This window comes from Polypterus senegalus, chromosome 4 (assembly GCF_016835505.1).
Source record: "Polypterus senegalus isolate Bchr_013 chromosome 4, ASM1683550v1, whole genome shotgun sequence".
In the NCBI taxonomy this organism is placed as follows: Eukaryota; Metazoa; Chordata; class Cladistia; order Polypteriformes; family Polypteridae; genus Polypterus; species Polypterus senegalus.
This window is the reverse complement of record NC_053157.1, coordinates 222,016,452-222,040,534: the sequence shown is the minus strand read 5'-3', so window position 1 is coordinate 222,040,534 and position 24,083 is coordinate 222,016,452. Positions and strand designations below refer to the sequence as shown.

Genomic DNA, 24,083 nt, shown 5'->3' with positions numbered 1-24,083 from the left:
GCCACAGTGAGCCGTCAGGACCGAGGTTGGGAAACATTGGACTAAAGGGTGTTATTTCATGGCTAGAGGGCTCTAATAATGTTAACAGTGTGGGAGAGTTTATAAGGGCTTAAAATATATAAAAATAACCATACAAACATATGGTTTCTACTTTGCGGATTTTCATCTATCACGGGGGGTTCTGGAACGCAACCCCCGCGATCGAGGAGGGATTACTGTATAATTAATTTGATTGGCCAACGGGGCTTTCCGTTCTCATCAAAAGTTGTTACATTGTTCAGTACCGTCCAGAGTTATTTCTTTAATTATATACAAGTGGCTCACTAACAGTATAAACTTAAAACCATACATTAGGAATAGCTACAAAGTATTTAGGACATCAGTTATGAAATTTTAAATAAAAATGTTTGACACACCAAGTCTCTAAAGAGTCTCTATACTCACTACCCACCATGCCTCTGTCTGCCAGTGTATGTTGATTCAAGTATTGCCTATAAGTAGCATACTTTTGAAGTCCTCACTTCTCCACTTGTTAGGATAATAACAAGTTTGTTTCTGGCAAGGCTCAGCCTAAGACATTGGCAGGCAGAGTTTTGACACACAATGTTGACAGGGTAAGAAAAATTGGCAAAACACCAGTTTCACAAAAGGTTCTATACGTTAGCCACCAACAGAGCCAACCAATCAAGCAGGGTTGAATTGAGAGAGGACATGCAACTCTACAGTTATTTGTTCCGCTCAGTAAAGGAGAGAAACAAAGTTCTGAAAAATTATTTTTATTAATAATCTGCAACCACATTTCTGAATATAAATAGTACCATATGTTAGATCACATAACCACATTTGCTTTCATTTTCGGTCACAAGTATAAAGAAAAAGCAATTTTCAAGAACCACAGCAGTATCATTTCTTGAAAGATTTGTCTGTGCAAGAACTTGTTCAGCATTTCCACATTCTTACATCACAAATGTCCACATCGCAACTCTCAGGGCCCTAAAGAGAGGTCTGCTCCTCAAAGTCAAGTGTTCTCTGCAGTTTACATGAACTGGATGGACACATGTGGACCCAAGTAGAACCAAAGAAAAGCTATTGGGCTGAAGGCTTGAATTGTAGGCCTTAGTAGACCTTCTAGTAGCCTGTGTGTTTTCATCAAAGCTGTATATTTAGATACTGGGGGTTCTGGAAAGTCATAAGAAGCTGCAAGACTGGGATCATGTAAAACTATCATTCATAATAGGCAGGATGAACCTTAAAGTACTTTCAACCTTCTTTTCCTTCTGCACAAGACATAAAGTACAACAGCAGACAATAAGAATGCATCTTATCAGGACTATTGTGGTTGTAAGCACTCAATCTGAGACCCTTAGATAAACACATTAGTTTTGCAATAAGCCATTCATGAATTAACATGGAGGTGGTGGTTGTCATCGAAATTGCCATGTTTAGTGGCGTTACCACCATTTTGACCTTGTTTATTTATTACTGTTTTGGCTATTGTAAAAATTGTTCATCATCTAATTTCTTTGAAGTGATCAGCATGCACTCTAAAGAGGGTTGTTAAAATATGATAACGAGCACAAACCATACAATATAGAGGCATGAACAGTAGGGCAGCTAATAACGAAACATAGCAGCACAATTTGAAACTTCTCTCTGGGAAGGCACTTCTAAAAAGGACACACTTTGTTAGAAAGAAAATGATGGACCTCATGAAAATATCAGACAAAGGAACAAATGCAAAAGAGCAAAAAGACAGCTTTCAAAATGATTATTGTATGATTAATACATGTAAAAATTAACTTACAAAAACCCTTCAAGTACAACATTTTAGAATCTGTTTAATCTAACTCACATTTACAGTTAGTCTGAACCTAACCCAGGAGCACAGGACAGGAATCAGTTCTGGAAGAGGCACCAGTACATTGCTGTGCCCACTCAAACACATTCACACGTCCATATTGGTAATTAAAATGAAGTGTACATCTTTGGAAATGTGAGAAGAAAACTGGAATACTCAGAGAACAACTTAAAACAGATATAAACAGAATGTGGAAACTCAGCATAGACAATGACTAAGTGGGGGATTCAAACCCAGTACAGTCAATCTGGGAGGCAGCCCTTCAAGTAAAATATTAATTTAATAAATAATTCAATAAATTCTGACTATTACATAACAGAAATGAAATTAATGAGTCATAATGGAAAGTGTGTTACATAACTTAGAAACTTAGTCTTCCCAAAACACTGAAGCAAATGATATCGGTTATTAAGGGAGAAATGGACTGATTTACCAGCATGAAAGGAAGAGTAAAACCTGCTAAAGTAGAAAAATAATTTAATATTTAAGTATTAAGCACCTCTTTCAAAAAATATTGGAATCTACCTTTTCTTTAAGCCTGCTGTTGCAGTACCTTTGGAACAGAATGCACGCCCACAAGTAACTTTGACAAATGTGATTGCACAATTGAACTGTGTAAATGCCAACTAAAAATGAACTGATTGCTCAATTTATTAAAAGAAAACACTTCTTTCCAAGTACCTTCCACAGGTTCTATTAGTAAATAAAATATCTCTAATTTGTTTATATGCATTAAATTCAGAACCCAGGGTCAGTATGTGTTTCATGAATCCTGATGCAGAATGGACCCTACGGTGCGTGTCTTGGGATGATTTTTTTTCTTTGATTTTATGACTAAAATGATTGTTCATTGTCTAGGAAGCTAAATTATCAAATACTTTATGCAACTGAAAAAAATGTTACTTCCAGTTCGAATGAGTCAGATAAACAGTAAAGCAGTGGTCAAAAGTAGTTCAAGAACAACTTCCCAGTCTTTTCTACTCAGCTTTATATAACTGAATTCCGTAGTCTTAATGTATTCCCATCACCTCTTTTTATTTTATTAAACAAATCTAGTAAAATTAACTTAAATAACTAAAATTATACATTAAAACATTAGTTTAAACTATTATATAAAAGGTTTTAAAAATTGCAAATCTCACTGGGGAATGCTACAACAGCTGCTTTCCTCCCTTAGATGATACAGGTTCATTTAAATATGGACACATTGGGATACCTGGCCAGAGAGGTGACACTGTGCTGGCTCCAGAAGGTAACATCACAGGGGTTTCACTGCAGATACTATAAACAATTTTTAATCTCTTTTAAGGTGTTGGTCGTTTTTTTTTTTTATGTTCCAGGGTTCCTCCAGCCACCAAAAGCTTGCTCCAGGTAGAGGGCTGTTGCAATGGTGAACCGATCATTGTATAAATTGGAGACAACTTGAATTCCTAATGGGAGACCTTCTTTGTTCAAGCCAAGAGGACACTGTGTGACTGGCAGACCCAAAATGTTGAAAATTCCTGTAAAATCAAGGGAATAATAGAATAACAAAATTCACATTAGAGGCCACAGTTCTTGAAGATACTCTACAGTACTACTGCTCTTTTCATAGGTAGAGCACTGCAGTTTTCTACTATACATTTGCTAGGACACAAATATCAAACCCACTTGTTGAAAAGCCATAAACATTGCCATTTTTAGTTTCCACCAGCAAAGCTTATAATCGGAAGAAAAAACAAATCTGCTTTTAAAATGAGATTATTTCTTAGTTTTCATTTTGAGCCACTGGAAGCCAAAAAGTTGGCTTTCATTCAAACAACCCTGTCTAAAAAAAGTGTCCAGTGTACACTGCCAGCATAGTTACTAACACTGGCAATACATTCAAAAGGGTAATAACATTCTATTTTTGAATTTGTCCTAAGCAGAACCATCTTTCAGTATTTGTCCCATTATGTGAATGTCAATTAAAGTACTAATTGTTGAATCAGTTAGACACACAGAAACACTGATGACAAAGTTTATGCTCTTTTGGACACCTCTGTGTTAAACAATGTGGAAATAAATTAAATACATAATTTGACAATATCATTTGCCATTAAGTGGATGGGCATTCAATAAAAAGGTCTAACACCATGTGACACAGATGATAGATAGATAGATAGATAGATAGATAGATAGATAGATAGATAGATAGATAGATAGATAGATAGATAGATAGATAGATAGAATAGATAGATAGATAGATAGATAGATAGATAGATAGATAGATAGATAGATAGATAGATAGATAGATAGATAGATAGATAGATAGATAGATAGATAGATAGATAGATACTTTATTAATCCCAAGGGGAAATTCACATAATCCAGCAGCAGTATACTGATACAAAGAAATAATATTAAATTAAATAGTAATAAAAATGAAAAGAATTGTAAAAATCCATGTCAAATAGTAAAATAGTAAAAATGTGTAAAAAGTGTCCAGGGAGCAATTCCACATAAAAGAAAGTGGTAGAAGTGATCAGTGAAATAGAGAAATAGAGAAAAATAGAGATAAAAAGGTAAAAAGATAAAGTTGTATACGGAGCTGCTGGAAAGGCTGCCACTCGGATGCGGCGCCGGAAATCAACTCAAAGAAACACCTTCTCTCAAGACCATTATGGATTATCACATTACCCAGTTAGGTAAATAAATTATGTATATACTGTATGTCTGTCATCTCCTAAACCACCACTAGAGTGACTATTTGACTTGCCCATAAAATGGCAATAACCAGATTATGGTGACCTTGGGACTCCTTTACTACCCCAGCAGTATACCACAAATGCAGCAACAGCATAGCTATAAGATGAACAAACAACTGCCTAAGTCTGGTACAGGCCAAATGACATGTCGTCATACTACCAAGTGGGTAGCCTGACATATCACTGCATATACTTGCTAGCATGCAGATGGACTAGTGAAACAATGTTGCCAATCAAGATTATTGGAATATGATGAGATGCGTGAATATAAAAAAAAAAAAAACACACACCAGGCAAGGTTAACCAGTTATGCGATAGCCCATCACAGAGTCTACAACACAGATTTCACAAATAAACGCTATCGGACTATCAGTGGTCAGTTAATCCTTCAGACTGTAGTTAACAACTCATCAAGGTGTCTGACAGCTTCACAATGCAGAAAATGTTCACAGCTAGAAAAGCTTGTTTGATGGGGTAGAATGTTGTTGTTTAAAACATCTAATCATCTTTACTTCTTGTCAGGGACGATCAGAATGTACTCTGATATGAGAACAAGATTCTCACACTCACTATATGACCTTTCAGTGCCAGCCTGCCTTGGACAGTTTTTCAACAGGACACTGTCAAATAACATAACTGACACTCCCCAAAAATGCCTATGCAACTTCAACATCCTTCCTGCCCCAAGGCATCAATTACTGCCTGCCCCACATCGTCCAATGGATGTCTGCCTTTCTGCAGCAATTCGTAAACAAAGCATGACTGGGTTTATTAAAAAAACACCATTCATCATCTCAATTCCACAACTTATAGTCTCCGATATTAACAACTCCAATTTTGGATGTAAACAGTTAATTTGCATTAGTTTTGATGTTATTTCATAAGCCCGCCTCATATGATGCACAAGTATTTACATATAAATTGGACCATATCTCTGCACATAGCCATTCTGTCACATCAGGCTTCGACTTGCCATGCCTCCAGTCTTGTCCAGTTTTAACTTATGTGGCATTAGACTTAATTGGGACTACTCATTTCAGTGTACACACTTCCAAGCATCATTAACTTTCATTAACTTTGATGGGTGTTTTATTATAGCAATTACTGTGCAATTACCATTTTAATTAATGATGCAAGTGAAATCTAAAGAGAAGCATGATAACAGTTGTGTGCTCAAGTATTGCTCTGCAGATTAGTGGATCCTGCTAGCTTTCATGCCTTTCTTAATTTTAAGAATACTGTCACTAATATGCCAGAGAATAAATGATGTTTAAGATAACCACATTTGGTTTCATGGTTAAAGTCTATTGATAATATTTTGGATAACTAATTCTGCTTTACAGTGGATATATTAATTTTACTAACATTCCCCATTTATAGTAAAATATGTTTAAATTCCCCAAATCATTTCTTGCAAGAACACTGCAAGTTTGGAGGATTTAGAAAAAACCTTTCACTAATTAATTTTGTCAGGGATGCCAGGAGCAACGACCCGGCCGGGACGCCTTGAGGGACCGGAAGAAGGTCGACGCCCGCCCTGGATCACGTGGGGGCCGCCATCCTGGTTGCTTTGGAAGCCCAACCCTGTAGGGACCCGTGGTCACCGCCAGGGGGTGCCCCAATGCCTTGGGGACCCTGGACCTCAGCACTTCCGCCACACCAGGAAGTGCTGGGGGAAGAGGTGCAGGGACACCCGGAGAGCTGCCGGTAGAACAGCCGGCACTTCCGCCACACTGGGGCGTGTCCAGGGAGCAGTGCCGGGTAACACCTGGAGCCCATCCGGGATGACATAAAAGGGGCCGTCTCCCTTTATTCAAGGCTGTAGTCGGGTGGAAGCAGGACAAAGCAGGAGAGAGAGTGGAGGCGGCCCGAAGAGGAAGGCATTGTGTGGCCAGGACTGTGTAGGGGTTCGTGTGTGCACTGACTTTATTGTATATAGTGTTGTAAATAAACGTGTGGTGGTGATTAACAACGTCAGCCTGTCTGTGTCTGGGCCGCGTCCACAATTTACATTTGACATTGCTGAGTACTCACAGCATTTCTGGAGTTAAAGGATTACTTGACAAGTTATTATTTGCACTTAATGTACTCATTTGTAATTACACGATAATTCTGAATAAACTCTAAAAGTGGTGTAGACCTGGGTCAAGTGAGCCACATATTGAAGTCAATGACTCTAGAGGTTGTCAGACACTACAGAGTTTTATGGGAAGATATTCTTCTAAGTCAGGGGTCCTCAATCATAGTCCTGGAGGGCCGCAGTGGCTGCAAGTTTTTGTTCTAACTCGGTTGCTTAATTAGAAAGCAATTCTTGCCAATAATTTAATTTCATTGCTTGTTAGTGCTTTAACTCTGCTATGTCAGGTAATTCTCAAATCCTAGATTTTCTTCCCCTTTCTAAGGATATCATCCAAATGGATTGAGCGCTAAAATGGATGAGTAATTCTCAGTCCTTCATTTTTTTTATTCTTCCAAGTATTTAATTAAATCCAATAGTGCATGATAAATACACACAGGGGTAAATGGTAACAAGCTAAATGGAGAAATGCTGGTCTCTTTTGTCATTTGCATGTTGTTGCTAATTAGGAGCCATTAAAAACTGAGAATACAGCTGTTTAAGACTAAAATAAGCAATAAGGGTTTAAAATCTTAACAAGCAAGGCAACTAAAGTGAAGCAGAAGTGTTACCTGATGGCCAAAATTATGGAATTTGAGCAGCAAGTGCTTCTTATTAAGCAAATGGGTTGGATCAAAAACCTGCAGCCACTGCGGCCCTCCAGGACTGTGATAGAGGACCCCTGTTCTAAGTCAACACAGTCATTAACATAACAGACAGGTATGTCAACATGTACTCCATCATTTGCTGGACACATTTTTGGTGTGCCACCCAGTATCTGCCCTTATATTCACAACTACATTAAACTGAGAGTGTGCTATAATATTTTGTAATTAAAGAAACCCAGCAATCAGTACTTAATTACGTGTGTCTATAACAGATTCCAAATTGTTATTCAACATGGTCTGTCTATAGAAATCTTTTAAAGAAAACTAAAACCATTCAGCTTGATATGATGATCACCAAAAAAGTCAGATGGATAATACAAGCTCTGGAAAACCTTTCAAAATGAAATCAGACACACAAAATTTGAAGACATCTTTCATAAAGTATGTTACCTGTGTATGCAAAGTTAAAAGGAGTGAATATGGGGTGATGGTGTTTTGGAGCAATTTTAGGATGGGAAGGATACAAGAAAACTCCATCGGTTCCCAACAAATCCTCCATCGCCTTCTTAAGCTCCTGTGTTTTCTGCAATATGCCTGGGTTGGGCTCTAGTTTCTGGAACTTCTCTGCAAGACTCAGTCCTGCATTGAACGAAAAAAAAAAAAAAAACACATTGTCATTCAACTTTTATTATAATTACACTATTTATGATGAAACATTTGTATGCAAGGAGGTGAAACATACTTTTGAGAAAAAAGTAGCTTTGAATTATAATCAAGGCATGGTCACTTTGACCGGCTTCTGAATGAATATGCACATCCACAGATATCTTCACATTTATTTGTATCTTTGCTGCCATTGAATGGGTTTTATGTGCTAAGCAAAGCAAAAACTTTTTATAGGCCAAATTGAGACTGGATCTGTTAAAAAATATGCTCTTACTAAATTTCTATGGAGATTAATTTTTTAAAATTTTGATAAGTATTTGTAAAAAAGAAGCAGATTTAATCGAGAAAATCATAGAAATTTAATTTTCAACCCCTCATTGCCTTTTGATAAGTGCCACTTTACAAAATGTATTTTACAACAGGGGTTGGGAAAAGGGAGCATCAAATCAGTTTGGTAAGGAGCTGCGTTATAACTTTGTTTGGACATTACATAAGCTTATAAGCTATCCCCAAGGGGGGGATCATTAAATTGTCTGGCTGGCAGGAACAGGCTACAACATGAACAAAGGAAATAGAGGATGGCTTGTACCAGAGTGTTTTCATTGGTGAATGGCCCAGGAAGGGACAAGCAGACTTACTCTATTGGACATTAGTAGTAGGGGTTTATACCGTGTTAGCCATAATGGATGCAATGAGAAGTCAAGCAAAATGACACATTTTATTGGCTAACTGAACAGATCACAATATGTAAGCTTTCGAGGTAACTCGGGTCCCTTCTTCAGGCAAGTAGGATCATTGGAATTGCATCGTGGATGAAAGAAATAGGTTTGGAAGAACAAAGGGAGTTGCTTGCACCCAATGGTCTAGAAGTAAACCAAAAGAAGATGGACCTCTCTCCCTCACCATCTGTCCATCAAAAGAAGACCACCTCTTTTTCGCTACTTCTCCATGGTGAAGACAACTCTGTCTCGGCAGCCATATTGCATGTGGCCTGTTTTAATATTCCATTCCAAAGCCATGTGGCAGAAAAGCCAAACTAGGCTGAAGACAAGCAGAGAGCCACCTGCAAGACGCACTGCTACTTAGGCTGTAACAGTATTTTTGTCACACATTTTATTTTGCTTATAATTTGGGTATATTATTTATCTTCTTATATAATACACTACCATGGCAGTCATTTTGTTCATCCAGGATTTTAAATCACCTGTAGCTCACAAACCGTTTAACCTATTGACCTGAAATTTGGTACACATATACTACGTGACCTGTACTGTCCGCTTTCAGGGTGATGATTTTTATTTTATTTTATTGTAGAATCAACTCTCAGCAGTGGGCAGCAGAGCAGCCACGCAGTGCATGCGTATGGGCATCGTTCTCATCACTACCACCTTCACCATCACTTCCCCTACTTCTTCATATCTTAAATCATTCTTCTGGCAGTTTGAACACTTAAGTGCGAGCTTAAGTTAATAATTTAAAAAAAAAAATGTAATAATTTATTGCAACACAAAAACTGACTTAATCAGTTTTAACTCGAAAAAATGCCAACGGAAGAAGAGGGCCGCTAGAGTGGAGAAAACAAGAGCTGCTCAAGAAGCAGCAAGCGCATCAACCTCTGAGCAAATGAATGGTAAATGTACAGAGATGAAAACTATAAGTCAAGTGTCTTCACTGCACTTAATCGTGCAGTCCGACGTTACTGTTAATACATATTTTAAAGTACAACTCTCTCCTATTTGTCCTACTTATGTTTCTTGTTGTCTTATAGCATAGGTATAAAAGGCAGCATAACATATGAAGGGCAAAATTATGGAATTTAAGACATTTTGTTAAGGGATATATAATAAAGAGTATAAAGGAGAAAATAAGGTCACAAAGGACCTTATACAACAAAACACCGACAGATTAGATTAGGATAGACAGATAGACAGACAGATAGACAGATAGATAGATACTTTATTAATCCCAAGGGGAAAGTAGTCTTTCATATAGTTTTTTTTAGTAAATATATTGGGTGTGTTACATCCATGCATCAAAAAGCAAATTGCAAGGTACCCCTCAGTAAATATTACACCCAACAATCAGTCATTTAATACCATGTAAATACCAAGTTAATACCATTTTTTTTATAAAACTCTATAAGAAACGGCAGTACATTCTAAGGCATTTTACAAAATATAGCATCGACAGCTTCATATATTCTGTGTCCAAATGACACTACTTTGTCTAGCATATTGACACCTTGGTGAAGAAGGCACACCAAGGTCTTTACCACCTCAGATGCTTCAAGGATTTTCAGGTGCCCTCGCAGATACTAAAGAATTTCTATAAATCCTCTATTGAAACTTATCCGGACAGGAAATATTACTGCCAGGTTTGGAAACCCCAAGGCACTGTACTCTGTGTACACTCTCCAACTTCCAGGACATGTATAGTAAGCAATGTCAGACCAGGGGAATAAAATGATCAGAGATAAAAGACATCTCAACAATTGCCTCTTCTTTGCAGGTGCCGTTCATGGAAATGCTACCACTGCCTGAAGACTAGTTCAGAGAAACTTGAGTTGGAGCTCCTTTACACTGTCTATCCACATTCTAAAGGAGGGCAGTGCCTTGAGTACACTATACCCTATTACTAATTCTCCTAAAGTAAGTTAAATTTTATATATTTTTATAAAATGAATATAATGTGTACATATTGATATTTATTGAGTATTTCCTATTTATGGTCTTTAAAAATTATTCTAATAAACGGTCTTGGAGTTCAGTAACTTAGCATTTCACTGCATTTTGTACTGTGTATAACTATGAGACAAATAACATTTGATATGATATTGTTTTGATATTTCAACAACTGGAGTAGCACGCAGCAATTCAGCAATGAGAATGAATAAGGCAGACAAGTATGTCATGCCAGATGACCTTAAGATACAAGGTGTCACTCAATTGCTGTGTGACCTCAGGCAAGTCACTTTACCTGACAGAACTCCAGTTGTTCAAATACATAAACAGCTGAACCAAGAGCTTGATTTGCTTAGAACAAAAGTACCACATAATTTATTTTAACATCCTTTCAAATTCAACAAACAATCTCTTGTTTCACATTCCAAAACCTTAGTTACTGTAACTCATCCCCACTCTCACCAATTTAAACTTCTTCACTGGAAAACATTCTTTATTACAGAAATAGTACGGAGCTTTTACTCTAATATAATGAAACCGCACAGACAGGAAATGGCATTGCTCTACATTGTAAATGTCACATATGAGTATTTTTGTTTTTCTCAATTAGGCTGACCTACTAAACATTCCGTTTTCCCAGTATAACATTTTACCAACTTGAAGTTGTCGTGGGTTGAGGCTTGGTGGAAGCTTTGCCATACACAGTAATCACACTGTGAGTGCTTTTTCTAGTGCAAAAAACATTCAGCAGTAACTGTTTGCAAAGAAGGATTTTCTTCTTGAATAAATAGATACATTTATTGATGGCGAATTTATTGTTCAAACTGTTACCAACTTAACACTGTTCTATGTGCTGATTATGAACCTTCATCTGTTTGAAAAGATGGGTTGCTGGCTTAATAAACAGAATGAAACTTTACTTGAAAATTTGAACCCTTAATCTATTTTCTTGTAATCTTACTACATTTAGCAGATTACTCCTAATTACTGCTTAACCTGCTAAGAATCATATCTGACACCTTAGTTAGCATATGTATTTGTGAACTGCTTATGAACGATACTGCAATCCACCAAATGCTGACAGAATAGGCTCCAGCTGCTCATGACCCTGAAATGGAAAATGTGTTTGATATTTATAATGCCATTAGAGAACAGTCAAAAAAATGCCAGCTTATTTCAACACGGACAAACTGCATCAGCAAACAGAGAGTGGTTGCAAGTTCACCAACACAAATAGAGGTAAACTTCACAGAAGAGTATCTAAATGCCACAAAAGTACAGCCACCAAAACTGGAAAAGAATTGAATCAACGCATCTGTGACTCAGATGTTATTCTCTGTGTTGGGATTTACTTGACTGGTTTTGTCAACTGTCACATACTCTTCAATTCTCAAACAGCTACTTTGGTGAAATATTAGATACAAGTCAGAAATTGTGCATATAAAGAAAGGATATAATTAATTTCAGAGGTACTACATTCATGTAATAAAATAAAAAAAAAATAATAAGTGCATGATTCCACTTTCTTGGTGCATTTTATACTAGTACTTAGGAAATGTACAGCACTGAACTGTACAGTGCCACAAAATTATAAGCATTATGGTATAGTACTTAGACTTTTATTACTGCTGTTGCTCCCATCACTATGTATTTTCAGTAAAATTAAGATAATGTCACAGATCTTCTCCATTACCATAAAATAAGGATCCCAGTGGCAGGTGTTTGACCCTTTTTGCAGCTGAAACTTCCAAGTGTTTATGTAACCAGATCATGTAAACGCTACAAAAATGGGTTACAGATATGGACATGCAACCTAAACGCAGCACAGCCAGTAAGCTCAGGCTATGAAAGATCCATAATCAAGGTATGGCAAAATCAAACTGGCTTTATGTTCAGAAAAGTACCGTCTTTCCATACTATAACACCTATCTTATTTTATTATATTTATTTAACTGTTACAAGAATGGTTTGGGACTGCTGACATGTTGTTAGTTAACTGGTAGTGTCGGAGCTCTAAGGGTCTTTTTAAAGTGGAATGTTGTGTTTAAAACTACTTTTAAAACAGTTTGTAGAAGGGCAAACAAAAATCTCCAGTTCCATAATATTGATGCTATATTGGGAATTTTCAGTTGTGTGGATTAGTCTTGACCTAGCGGCAGAACATCTGTCCTAGCCCATAACAACTGTAGCAATGTGCCCAACATGCACCTTTGTTAAATGAAAGTGTTAGTGTTAAAGAAAGGACTTCGCTTAGACTGTACTATTGTAATGGCTTTCCCACTTTTCTTAAAGGGAAAATATCAGTGGTTCACACTAAGTGGATAAAATTGCAAAACCAAGTGTGCCAGTATTTAGGTGTATCCACTGAGAAGCTATGAGAAAAATGTTTAACTACGATCTTGCCAAAAATAGAAAAATCCTGTCTGCCAGACACTTCAGTAACACAAGACATTCACACAAAATACATTTAGAACGTAACACCATCTATTCATCTCCTTCAGCAAGGAAGCTAAAGCAAACAAAAGAAGGTAGAATGACAAAAAGCAAACCATTGTTTAAAAGGTAAGTAAAAATAATAAATGCAGAAAGTGAATCTAGCACTACAGGACAGTATTCATGGTACACTTGCACTGCAGAACACCAAGAATGAGCATGAATGAGTAGTATCAAAATGCATTCAACAAAATATGTCAAGTAGGTATTTAAGGTTTGAAAGAGGCCAATGGATTTTGGAAAACTGATCAGACTTATGGTCCTGAACTGGAGAACTGATTTAAAAAAAATGTATGGGTTTGATGGATGGATAGATGGATAATCTTTATTTCCTGTAAATTATCATTTACATCAACTCACTTTCTTCTCATACAGAGTCATTACAGGGACAACAGATTTTTATGGCAGGCAGTGTGGCCTTGTGGATGAAGCACCGAGCGTTAAACACAAGGTTTCCACTTGAAGCCCTACGCCTGGTACACTGGGTGACCTGTACATGTTATTTGTCTGGACCGTTCCTTTACATGCTATCTGCATCTTTTACCAGTTTGTTAGTCATTTATACAACTGTAGATCTTGCCTGAAGAAGGTGCCCGAGTTGCCTCGAAAGCTTGCGTATTGTAATCTTTTTAGTTAACCAATAAATTGCTTGACTTTTCACTACATTCATAATGGCTAACACGGTACAACACCCTAGTGCTACAAATTACAAAGAATGTTGACCCCAGTACTAATTCTGAGGGATACAACTTTTAACATTACCTAATTTTAGGAAATGTTCCTCACCCCATAAACCTTTGCAATATTTTTTTTTTCCAATTACAGAAAGCAATCATCTGCACACTATGCTGTGAACTGCCATTTCTCCTATTTCAGTCTGAAAACTAGGCTATTGTGATGTTGTGGTCCACTGTTCATATGTTATCTATATCTTTAATTTAAGATTTTCCCCCCCCTATCTTCACACATCTTTATTTTACTAGATACATCTTCACTTGGTCTGTGTTCATTCCAAAAGAACATGTTTTCTTTAAGGTACAATTGAAGATTGACTCTTGTTGGCAATCAGATGGAAATCACCTGCATTAGTGTCTGCCTGTGACTGGCAGATTCCATTTTTTTTATCTCATTCAATCTTTCCTATTTGGCCTTCTCTTAACTACAATCTAGTTCTACCCTTAATAAACTAGATATAGGCAGAATTATCATACTCTTCAATGAATCTGCAAATTTTATTAACCTTTACTTTTCTGTTTTCTTTTCCTGTTTTTCTACTGTGGTGTTCTGTCCCACCACTGTCTGAACAATGTCCTGTACGGCCACCAGTGAAATGTGAATGTTTGAATAAAAGTGGATACCCCAACCTTCCATGAGGTCCACTGCATCCAATCTTCTAAGACAACACCTAAAAAACTGGAAATTACATTAAAGACAGAATGCCCAGTGGGACGCTGAGCGGTCTTTTGGCCAGGAACCCCTAGAGATTTTTTTTCCGTCCATCCTGGCCATCTGGCCTTATCTGCCTATCATTCAGACACTTAAAAAACAAAAAGAAAATCTATATTTAAGAACTCCACATCTCTTAATTATATATCTCTCTTAGTGTGCATCATTTTTGTATACTATTTATGCATTATTTTTCTTATCTAATTTTAGTTTGTTTTTCTTTGCATGTAATTACTTCTTTGAGAAACTGAAAGGATCTGTATACTTTCTGAATCCTGAATACTTAATGTATAAGTGTATGTACGTACGAACTGTATCTGGGTATTTTATATATATATTGTGATAGACGGCTGGCAGCTCCATCCGGCCAGGACGTTCATGAAAGAGAAGACTGGAGGAAGGCAGCCTTATCAGGCACTGCCTACCCCAGGATGCTAGGTGGCAGCTCCCCTGGTCGGCAACGGTTCTCCGGATTCCCTCAGGGCATCCTGGGACATGGAGCCCTGTTGGGTGCCGTGGGTGCTGTCTGGGGGAGTTCACAAAGAACCTGGGGACTCCTACTGTTACTACAACCCAGAAGTACTTCAGGGCCACGAGGACGGAAGCCCGCAATACTGCCGGGCTACTTAAGGACTGAGGATGTGGCATTTGACAAAAAAAAAAAAAAAAACCTATTTGTTTTCCATTGTATCACCGTTTAAGAAGGGGTTTCAGAGGATGCTTCGGCCCCCACCTCTTCACAACGCAAGTGGCAGACACAACTCGTGTTTGTCCTGTTTTGTCACATTACAACCTGTAATTAAAATGGATTTTTGGGGGGTTCGCACCTTTTCATTTACACAACAAGGTGCAAAATATTTTTTATTGTGACTAAAACAATAATAAAGACAAAAAAAAAATCATGTGCATAAGTGTAACTTTAGCAGTTATGTTCAGGGTTATTGTCCTACTGGAAGGTGAACTCAGCCCTGATCTATACTTCTCCACAACTTTGTCTCTGACCTGTTTGTGGACTGCTCCTTTGTCTTCATGTTGCTTGCTTAGTGGTGTTGCAGAGTCAGAGTAACTGGCTGGATAAGATCAAATTTAGGGGGTCATAGCAAAGGGGATGAATACATGTGCACACAAGGCATTTAAGTTTTTACTTGTGTATCCTAAGTATTGTATTTTGTATATGGGTAATGAATCTGGGTAAAACCTAATTAATTTTCTCCTTTTTTCTTTTTTTTTTTAAATGTCATTTTGATTTAGTCTCTGTGGTCCAGTTTTGTTTTGTATTTCTGTGTATGGTCAGTCCTGCAAAAAAAAAAAATTAATTTCTAAAGGAAAAAAGTTTTATGTAAGTGAAACAAGGCAAAGGAATAATTTTCAAAACAAATTCTTTACTTATTTTCAAATCCTAAACAAACCATTCATTACATTCATGTAACTAAAATCTGCAGATGACTGCTTCTAACAAAAGATATGAACAATTTAACTTTGACTGCGCTTATTTTTTGTGTGTGTGTGTGTGGTTTTAAAGTGGTCTGCACATTGAGGATTTAATCTGGGTAAAGGTAAAGAGAAACATTTCTTCAGGATGTATAATTCTTGATAACAGCAACTGACAAAAAAACGACAAATATTGGGTATATGTTTCAGTTCCTCTATTGCCTCTAAAAACAGGAGTGAACACTGAGGAGTAACGGCTTAATTGTAGCACAGGTACTGATGACACATTACCTTGGCTTACAAAAATGAAAAAAAAATCTTCAGAATTCAGAAATGGGTTGCTCAGAATTCTTTAAATGGTTATCTTTAACGGACAATGCAATAAGTAGTGTTGTTCACCACCTCCTCAAGCTAGTTTGGCCACAAAGGTTACATCAATGTGTTAGTGCATTCACATTACACTCAACAATGTGTTTTGTCACATCTGTTTTAACATACTTATTACAGAACTTATGATGCATCTTTTACTGGGCCAATAACTGCAAGATAATGTTTCAACAAGAACCCTAAACTCACTGGTCACTTTCATTATAACTCACCAATTGCTGGAAGAGTGTGACACGAAAATCCCAGCATCCACTTTAGCAGCTCCCACAGAGGCCACACAGGCTTGCCATGGTCCCCCAGAAGCTCAGTAAACGTTGTAGCAGCCTGAAAACAGACACAGTGTTTAAAATATGTCTTATTTATTTTAAATCCAGTATGAACTGCAGCTTATTCAGAGGACTGCAGCCAAGCCATGTCAGTTCAAATAAAGCTAGTAAAATACGGTATGATAGACTTGAAAAATAAGATGATCTTTTAGCAGAAAAGGGCAGACAATTTCTAGTTTTCTCAGGGTGAGGAAGTAAACAAGACAGTAGATGAAAAGGAAATTGAAATGCCACACATTTAGGGCAAACTCACTGCCAAAAAACAAAAGTGGTAGCAGCTCTAAAGAATGCGAGAAACTACTCCGAGCATGCTGTACAATACCTACTTATCTGCTATTTTCATCAACATTTTGCCTAAGCATACCTAACAATAATTATTCAAGTACTGTACTGAATCAATATTATTGTCAGTGGGAATAACCACATATATTTAAACAGAAAATCTGGCATTTCATAGATAGATAGATATTAATAAAAATGCACCCCTGGAAGTTTAGCAAAATAAAAAAGACAAATGATAACGAATGTATTACAAGGAGAACACTACAGAAATGTACGATAAGCCCCTTTGTGCAGCAGAAGCAGCTACACTAACACCTTTCTGATTCTATGCCACTGGGTAGAATTGTAACTTCAGTTATTAAACATTTTGCATAAATACTAATAAATATATTTAGAGATTGCTGTAAAGTTTTCGCTTCTTTTCATCATACTAATAAAATAAAGAATAAAACTGCATCTCTTTATTCTTTATTTGTGCATACTTAAAATATCTTTGTTCCTACTGAGAAAGTGTACTAGAACTGAAATAAATAAAACACCAGCTTCATATCCAAGAGCACTGCTAATTCATACATTACATTTACTTCTAGCGGTTCTATTGAGAACAATTCTCTATTTCTTTTCTAGTTTTCTCTTGTAGCTTTTCTTTACCATGTTAAGTTGTAACTCTGTCATAATAGGACAGCAAGGCCTGCAATTTGGAAGATACCTAAAATATGCATTCAGTTTTATGCTTGTCATGGTTTACTTAATCACTGGTGAATGTATAAGAAATGAGAAATATTTTGTAAAGGATTATATACATTTCTGAAAACATTTATTTGATATAATTTTTTTTTTGTGGTAGATTCTAATTTCATCAGGTACAATTATATTATGACTGGTCTGAAAACATTTTATTTCAATCAATCAATCAACATTTATTTATATAGCACATATTCATACAAAAAAATGTAGCTCAAAGTGCTTTACAAAATGAATAGAAAAATAGAAGACACAATAAAAAATAAACATAAGTCAACATTAATTAGCATAGAATAAGAGTAAGGTCCGATGGCCAGGGTGGACAGAAAAAACAAAAAAAAACTCCAAAGGCTGGAGTAAAAAATAAAATCTGTAGGGGTTCCAGACCAAGAGACCACCCAGTCCCCTCTGGGCAATCTACCTAACATTAATCAAACAGTCCTCTTTGTATTTAGGGTTTTCATGGAAGGACCTGATGATGATGGTCACATAGACTTCTGGCTTTCAGTCCATCAATGTTGGTGCATCATGATGCTTCGAGTAGGTGGTGGTGGCGCAGAAATTTGACATATCTTGAAATCTTTTACATATATTCAAATGCATAAGAGGTATCTAATGCCTGCTTTCACTGTATATAACTATGTTATAACACGTCATTACATTTCCAGTATCTAAAATATAATTTTTCCAAGTCAGAACTCGAATTTGACCTGTCCACAATATGACCTTTCAGAATGAGAATTTCAGATATCTACATTTTAGTATTGACTAAGAAGGGGAATTAAAGGTATATTAGCAATATATGAAATGGAGGGGTTTCACCATTGACATGACATCTATGAAACTTTGTAAATTTGTATTTCAGTTATGACTGGTTAAATTTCAAACAGGAGATATATGAATTTATATTTTGAAAAATTCTAATTGGACTTCAAATATCTAAAGTTGTTAACAGTAATTGATGCCTTTAATTTAAATATATGGAAGATGTCTATTTTAAAATTAACTAGTAAAAATTAGAATTTGAGAAAATTTAGACCTTAACCTATCATTAATTGTGATTAGGTTTTCAGTTAAGAGATCTCTGTAATTACATTTGGAAAAGCCCCTCAGTTTCACTTGTCAAAATGCAACAACAGATATCTTCATTGCAAATTTTGACTGGTTAAAATGCATTTGTAGAGACCTAAAATATAAATTAACACAAAACACAAAATGTTAAAATGTCATCTCATTAGAATGTCAATATATTTAAATCATCATTGGATGAACAAGACGCTATTTTGGGATATCTAAAACTGTATCCAAGATATGTTGAAATGAACATGAGATATTTGTAAATATAATGCTGGCATGTTACCTTGAAATACATTTCAAATGCATGTAAAGCTGAACTCCTTTTATGACATCAGATGCATTTTAAGAGATCTCTAGATGTTAATCAGCTTGTTGTATGGTGCAGCGTGTTCTGTTTATCACCTTTTTACATGATTGTCCAACAGCCTTGTCCATTTCCCAAAATGTAACCCCTTGCTCTCAGGTTTATACAGTGTACATGAATTCACATAGCAGAATAAATGAGGAAATATGAGATGAAAATCTTACATAAAACTTTTAAATAAAAACAAAATACATTTATTATTTACATGCACACAAACTACTAAGTGTGACAAAGTGTAAAACATTACTAAACTTAGGTAATGTAAATGATTAAACAAATAAATAAATACAACAATATGGTATGCTTTGTGGGTTACAAAGGCAGCCTTACAAGCCATCTGCAACCCTTTTTTTCTGCTTGGAAAAGAACATTCATCAAGTCAACTACTATAAACTAAGGTAGTCAAGAAATACTCCTATTTCGTTAGTTTAGCTTAGGAATTTTGTGCTTTGAATACTGCTTGATTAAATTACCTGCCAATGAAAAACAGCAATCCAAACAGAGAGAATGGGTTAAAATTGGAAAATATTTCAAACACACTAATCTTGAATGAAAATTATTTGCATTCACATATTAAGTATTAGCCACGGAGCCCCTGAGGAGACACTGTGTCATTTTTTTTTTTTCTGGTGCGCACCAGATACTTTTAACTGCACAGAAAATGAAAAGGGGCTCCATACCTGTACATAATTTCTGATGCATATTAGTTCTGTTTTATAGTTGCATTTAGGAAAGACAGAAATTGGAGACTTTATAGAAGTATACTTTCAGCTTGGTCGTAAGCACAAAGACATAGAGTTTGTGCTTGCAGTCTGTCAGGGATACATTATCACTGATAGGCATTTAAAACATATATTGAAGTCTAAAGGTCTATTTTGTTGTAAGGTCTATAGCAGGGGTGCCCAATGCGTCAATCGCGATCGACCAGTAGATCGCAAAGGTAGTGCAGGTAGATCGAGTTGCATTCAAAAAAACATTTTTTTAAACTTTAGTCTATCATATATCCTCCCTATAGCATTTGCCACTTGATTGACATACAGGGCGGACAGTCTGAGATCTCTTCTCTTCTAACACACTGGTCATCCCGCACGCACGATCAAACGCACAAGCTACTGCAAAACTCTGGCTGTGATGTAGTTAGCCTTCCAATTTATATCGACTGAAGAAGGGATTAAAATAAAATAAATTGTTTGGGGAGGGAATGGGCTGGATGTGGAATTGGAAGAGGATTTTTTTCTCTTACAATGTCACAATTGAAGTGCATTTGTCTGATCTGTCAATCTATCATTGCTATTCCAAAGAAGGAAAAGGTTGAAAGGCATTTTCGAACTGTTAATAAAAACTATGAAACTGACGTCCTTCCAAAAAGCGATCTGAGAAAGAGAAATTGTGTTTATACAGCAACAATTGCAAAGTTCAGGTCAGCTTCATGGCTACCAATGTATGCACACAAAATATAAAAATGTGAAGAAGGAAACTTTTTATAAAATTAACAGGCACTAACAAAAAAACAAAAAAAAAATCCAACAAAGGAGATTAAAATATGCAATGAGAACATACTGTATCAATACTACAGTGTATATTTGCAGACTTTGTCATGAATTTAGCCAGCACAGTGGTCGGACTTAGTGCTGTGTATTAGTAGGATATACACTTTGAATTCTGACTGTGACAGTCTGTTTTTTCACACTTATATCAATATCGGGTTGTTTTTTCATCTGGGCATTCCAGTTTCCTCATACATGCTAAATATGCCCAGGGTAAGGCAAATAGCAACACTAAATTCACCCTGTTTGGGTGAATGTATATTTTGTGATGAACTGGTGCTTTACCTGGAGTTGATTGTGGGCTTGTACCTGATGCTGCCTAGATAGGGTCCTACCTTGCTGCAACCCTGAGCTGTAATAAGCAGGGTCAGTAAATAAAGGGATAAGTTCAGGAAAATAAATGAAATGAAATAGTTACAAGGAGTTAGAGACAATCCTGGCAATACCATAAATGAAAGTGACTATTTAATAGAACAGCATAGAGCATGAAAGCTATAACCTTCACCAGTCTATTAATAAACTGAGCAACTGTCATCAAAAACTTCATAAAAATAGCACAAAAAAAAGACATGTTTACACAGGGCTGTGAACAATGTGTGTTCAGGAATGCCTAAAATATATAAATATACTGTCAAAATTGTAACCTTGCTACAATATTTTGCTACATTTATTCCTACATTTTATAAAGGAGTTAAAAAAAATTACATCATATTAGACATATTGCCTTTCCATTGAAGAATTTTGTGTGCTTCTGCTGCCCTCTAGTGAAAAGAATAATTTTAAAAGTTGATTTACTGATGAAGAAAATGTGAAGTATTCTTACATGGATTCCAAATTTGCTTTGACAGTCTATCAAAACCAGAGTTAGCGTTGCCACTGTAGTTTGTGCCGCTGCCTAGCAGATCTGGCATACTGGGCTTGAATCCCATGCTCATTAATTGTCTGTGCTAAGTGTGTACATTCTCAAAATGTCTAAGGCTTTTCTTTTTTTTGGTCTCAGGATTCCAGTTTTCCTCCCACATCCTAAATAAATGCAAGGTTGGGTTATCTTGTAACTCTAACTGGGCCAGTTTGAGTGAATGTGGACGTGTGTGTAACAATATGCACTGGGATAGACTGGCATGCTCTTTAGAGATGGTTCCTGCTTCACCCCTGTAATTATTTCAAAGCTCTGACCATTATCCCCCTGGACTGTATTATGCAGATTACAATGTTAACAGTATTTTGTTAATGTTAACAGTGTCTTGCTTGAATGACTACCGTCCGGTGGCTCTCACACCTACAATCTCAGATTGCTTTGAGATGCTGGAAATTTTGGAGATAAAAAAAAAAAAAAGACCATCGATATAACAGTGGACCCCCATTGATATGTTTATAGGAAGAACCACTCCATAGCTGACGTTGTCTCTTCTGTGATTTATCTGGCTCTCACCCACCTGGAGAGAAAGGAGTTCTTCATCAGATTATTCTTTGTGGATTTTATTTCTGCCTTTAACACCATCATCCCCCAAATGCTAGTGAACAAACTGTCCCTACTTGGATTAAACTCAGTATTTTGCAATTGGATTTTGGGTTTTCTAACAAACAGGACACAGTCAGGCAGAATCCATGGCATTACATCTTCTACCATCATTCTCAACACTGGTGCCCTCCAGAGGTGCATTTTAAGCTGAAGCCGCTGTATATTCTGCTGACCTATGACTGCATAATTCACTACTATCCAAACAATAAAATAGTGAAATTTGCAGATGACACAGTGGTGGTAGGACCTGTCACTCATAATGAGGAGTTAGCATACAGGATGGAAGTAGCTAATCTGGAGGTTTGGTGTAAGGATAACAACTTTAGCATCAATGTCAAAAAAAACTAAGGAAATGATTGTGGACTTTCAGCAGGTTGGTACTCTTCCTCCTCTCCCCCTTTACATCAATGGAGAAGAGGTTGAAATTGTCACCTGCTTCAATTACATGGGAGTGAACATTACTATAGTACAGCCCATCTGGTAAAGAAAGCCCAACAACACCATTACTTCTTGGGGGGGCTGAAACAGGCTGGTCTGTGCCCATCGATTCTGACTTCCTTTTATAGGTGTGTGGTAGACATTATTCTCACTTCCTGTAATATGGTGTGGTACACTACCGGCCACAAACAATAGAGCACAGCAATGAGTGGTTAAGTCTTCACAGTGGATCATCAACATCAGCCTACCCACTATCGAGGACATTTACACCAGCAAGTGCAAAAGTAAAGCCTCCTCCATTATGGAAGACATCACTCATCCTGCACACGAACTGTTTACCCCCCCACTCCCATCAGGGAGAAGATTGCACAGCTTCTTCCTGGATGCTATTAGACTAATGAATACAACATCACTAAATCTACCTGTACACTCTGTGTGACTTATACTACACTTTGCATTTTGTTTGCAGTAGTCTCATGTACTAAACTATTTGCTGCTACCTTGTTTTACTTGCTGCTAATTATAGGGCATACTGTAATATTTCTTTTAACTATAGTTATCTTACTTATGTATAAATATTTTGTTTAATTTTATTGTTTTTATCTCTGTTAAGTTTAGCTTAGGGGCTACTTTTTATTATGAAGTTTATTTATTTCTTTTTAAAAATTGGGTTATTGTGGGTACTGTTTAATTACTGGGACTCAAGTACTGAATTGCATTTCTGATTTGGATACTGGAATGTCAATAAAGATCCTTGATATTTTTTCATAGCTTGCTCAGGGTCAAACAAGGAATCGCAGGACTCTTCATGCCAGGTTTGGAGGCCTAACATACATAACTCACTGCTAGTTAGTACTGTACTGATTTTTGTTAATGATTATTTTTATAGAGAAGTGTATAGACTTCTAGTATCACTGGCCTAAACATCATGGAATTCTACAGAGAGATCCTGGCATAAGCTCAAATTGTTTATATCATTTCATATAAATATCAGAACATAATTTTTACAGCATTGAACAAAGTTCTCTAAATTTTAACTTTTTTGTCCTTAATTTCTTAACAAAGTTGTAGACACAGAAGAAACAAACTGCATCCGGCTGACCAATGACTTGAAGTGATGCTAGCAATCACGCATACAACACAAAATTAAAACCAACCTTTCCATCAGTACTGCGGGCAGCCATCATAGCAGACCATATAGGTAAAGAGTACCTAAACTGAGGAATATTAACTTCTTGAACTATGACCCCCAGATCATCTTCTAGTCGCTTGACCACCTAAATAATAACAATGAAAATAAAGACCGATTTAGTGGGGTGTATTACATATTTTACTGCGTTTACCAATAGCATCGTCTCTGTGTAGGAGCTG

At 36.5% G+C, this 24,083-nt stretch overlaps 1 protein-coding gene across 1 annotated transcript in view; it reads right to left on the bottom strand.

Annotated features, from left to right (window-relative positions):
- Window positions 1-3,177: 3,177 nt before the first annotated feature.
- Window positions 3,178-24,083, bottom strand: part of faah2b (fatty acid amide hydrolase 2b) — a 33,468-nt gene continuing 12,562 nt past the window's right edge. Inside the window, exons 8-11 of the mRNA XM_039752000.1 lie at window positions 23,870-23,989; window positions 16,625-16,736; window positions 7,759-7,947; window positions 3,178-3,360 (exon numbers count right to left, since the gene is read on the bottom strand). Of these exons, the coding sequence (XP_039607934.1) occupies window positions 3,188-3,360; window positions 7,759-7,947; window positions 16,625-16,736; window positions 23,870-23,989 (594 nt within the window). The 3' untranslated portion in view covers window positions 3,178-3,187. The remainder of the gene's footprint in view (window positions 3,361-7,758; window positions 7,948-16,624; window positions 16,737-23,869; window positions 23,990-24,083) is intronic.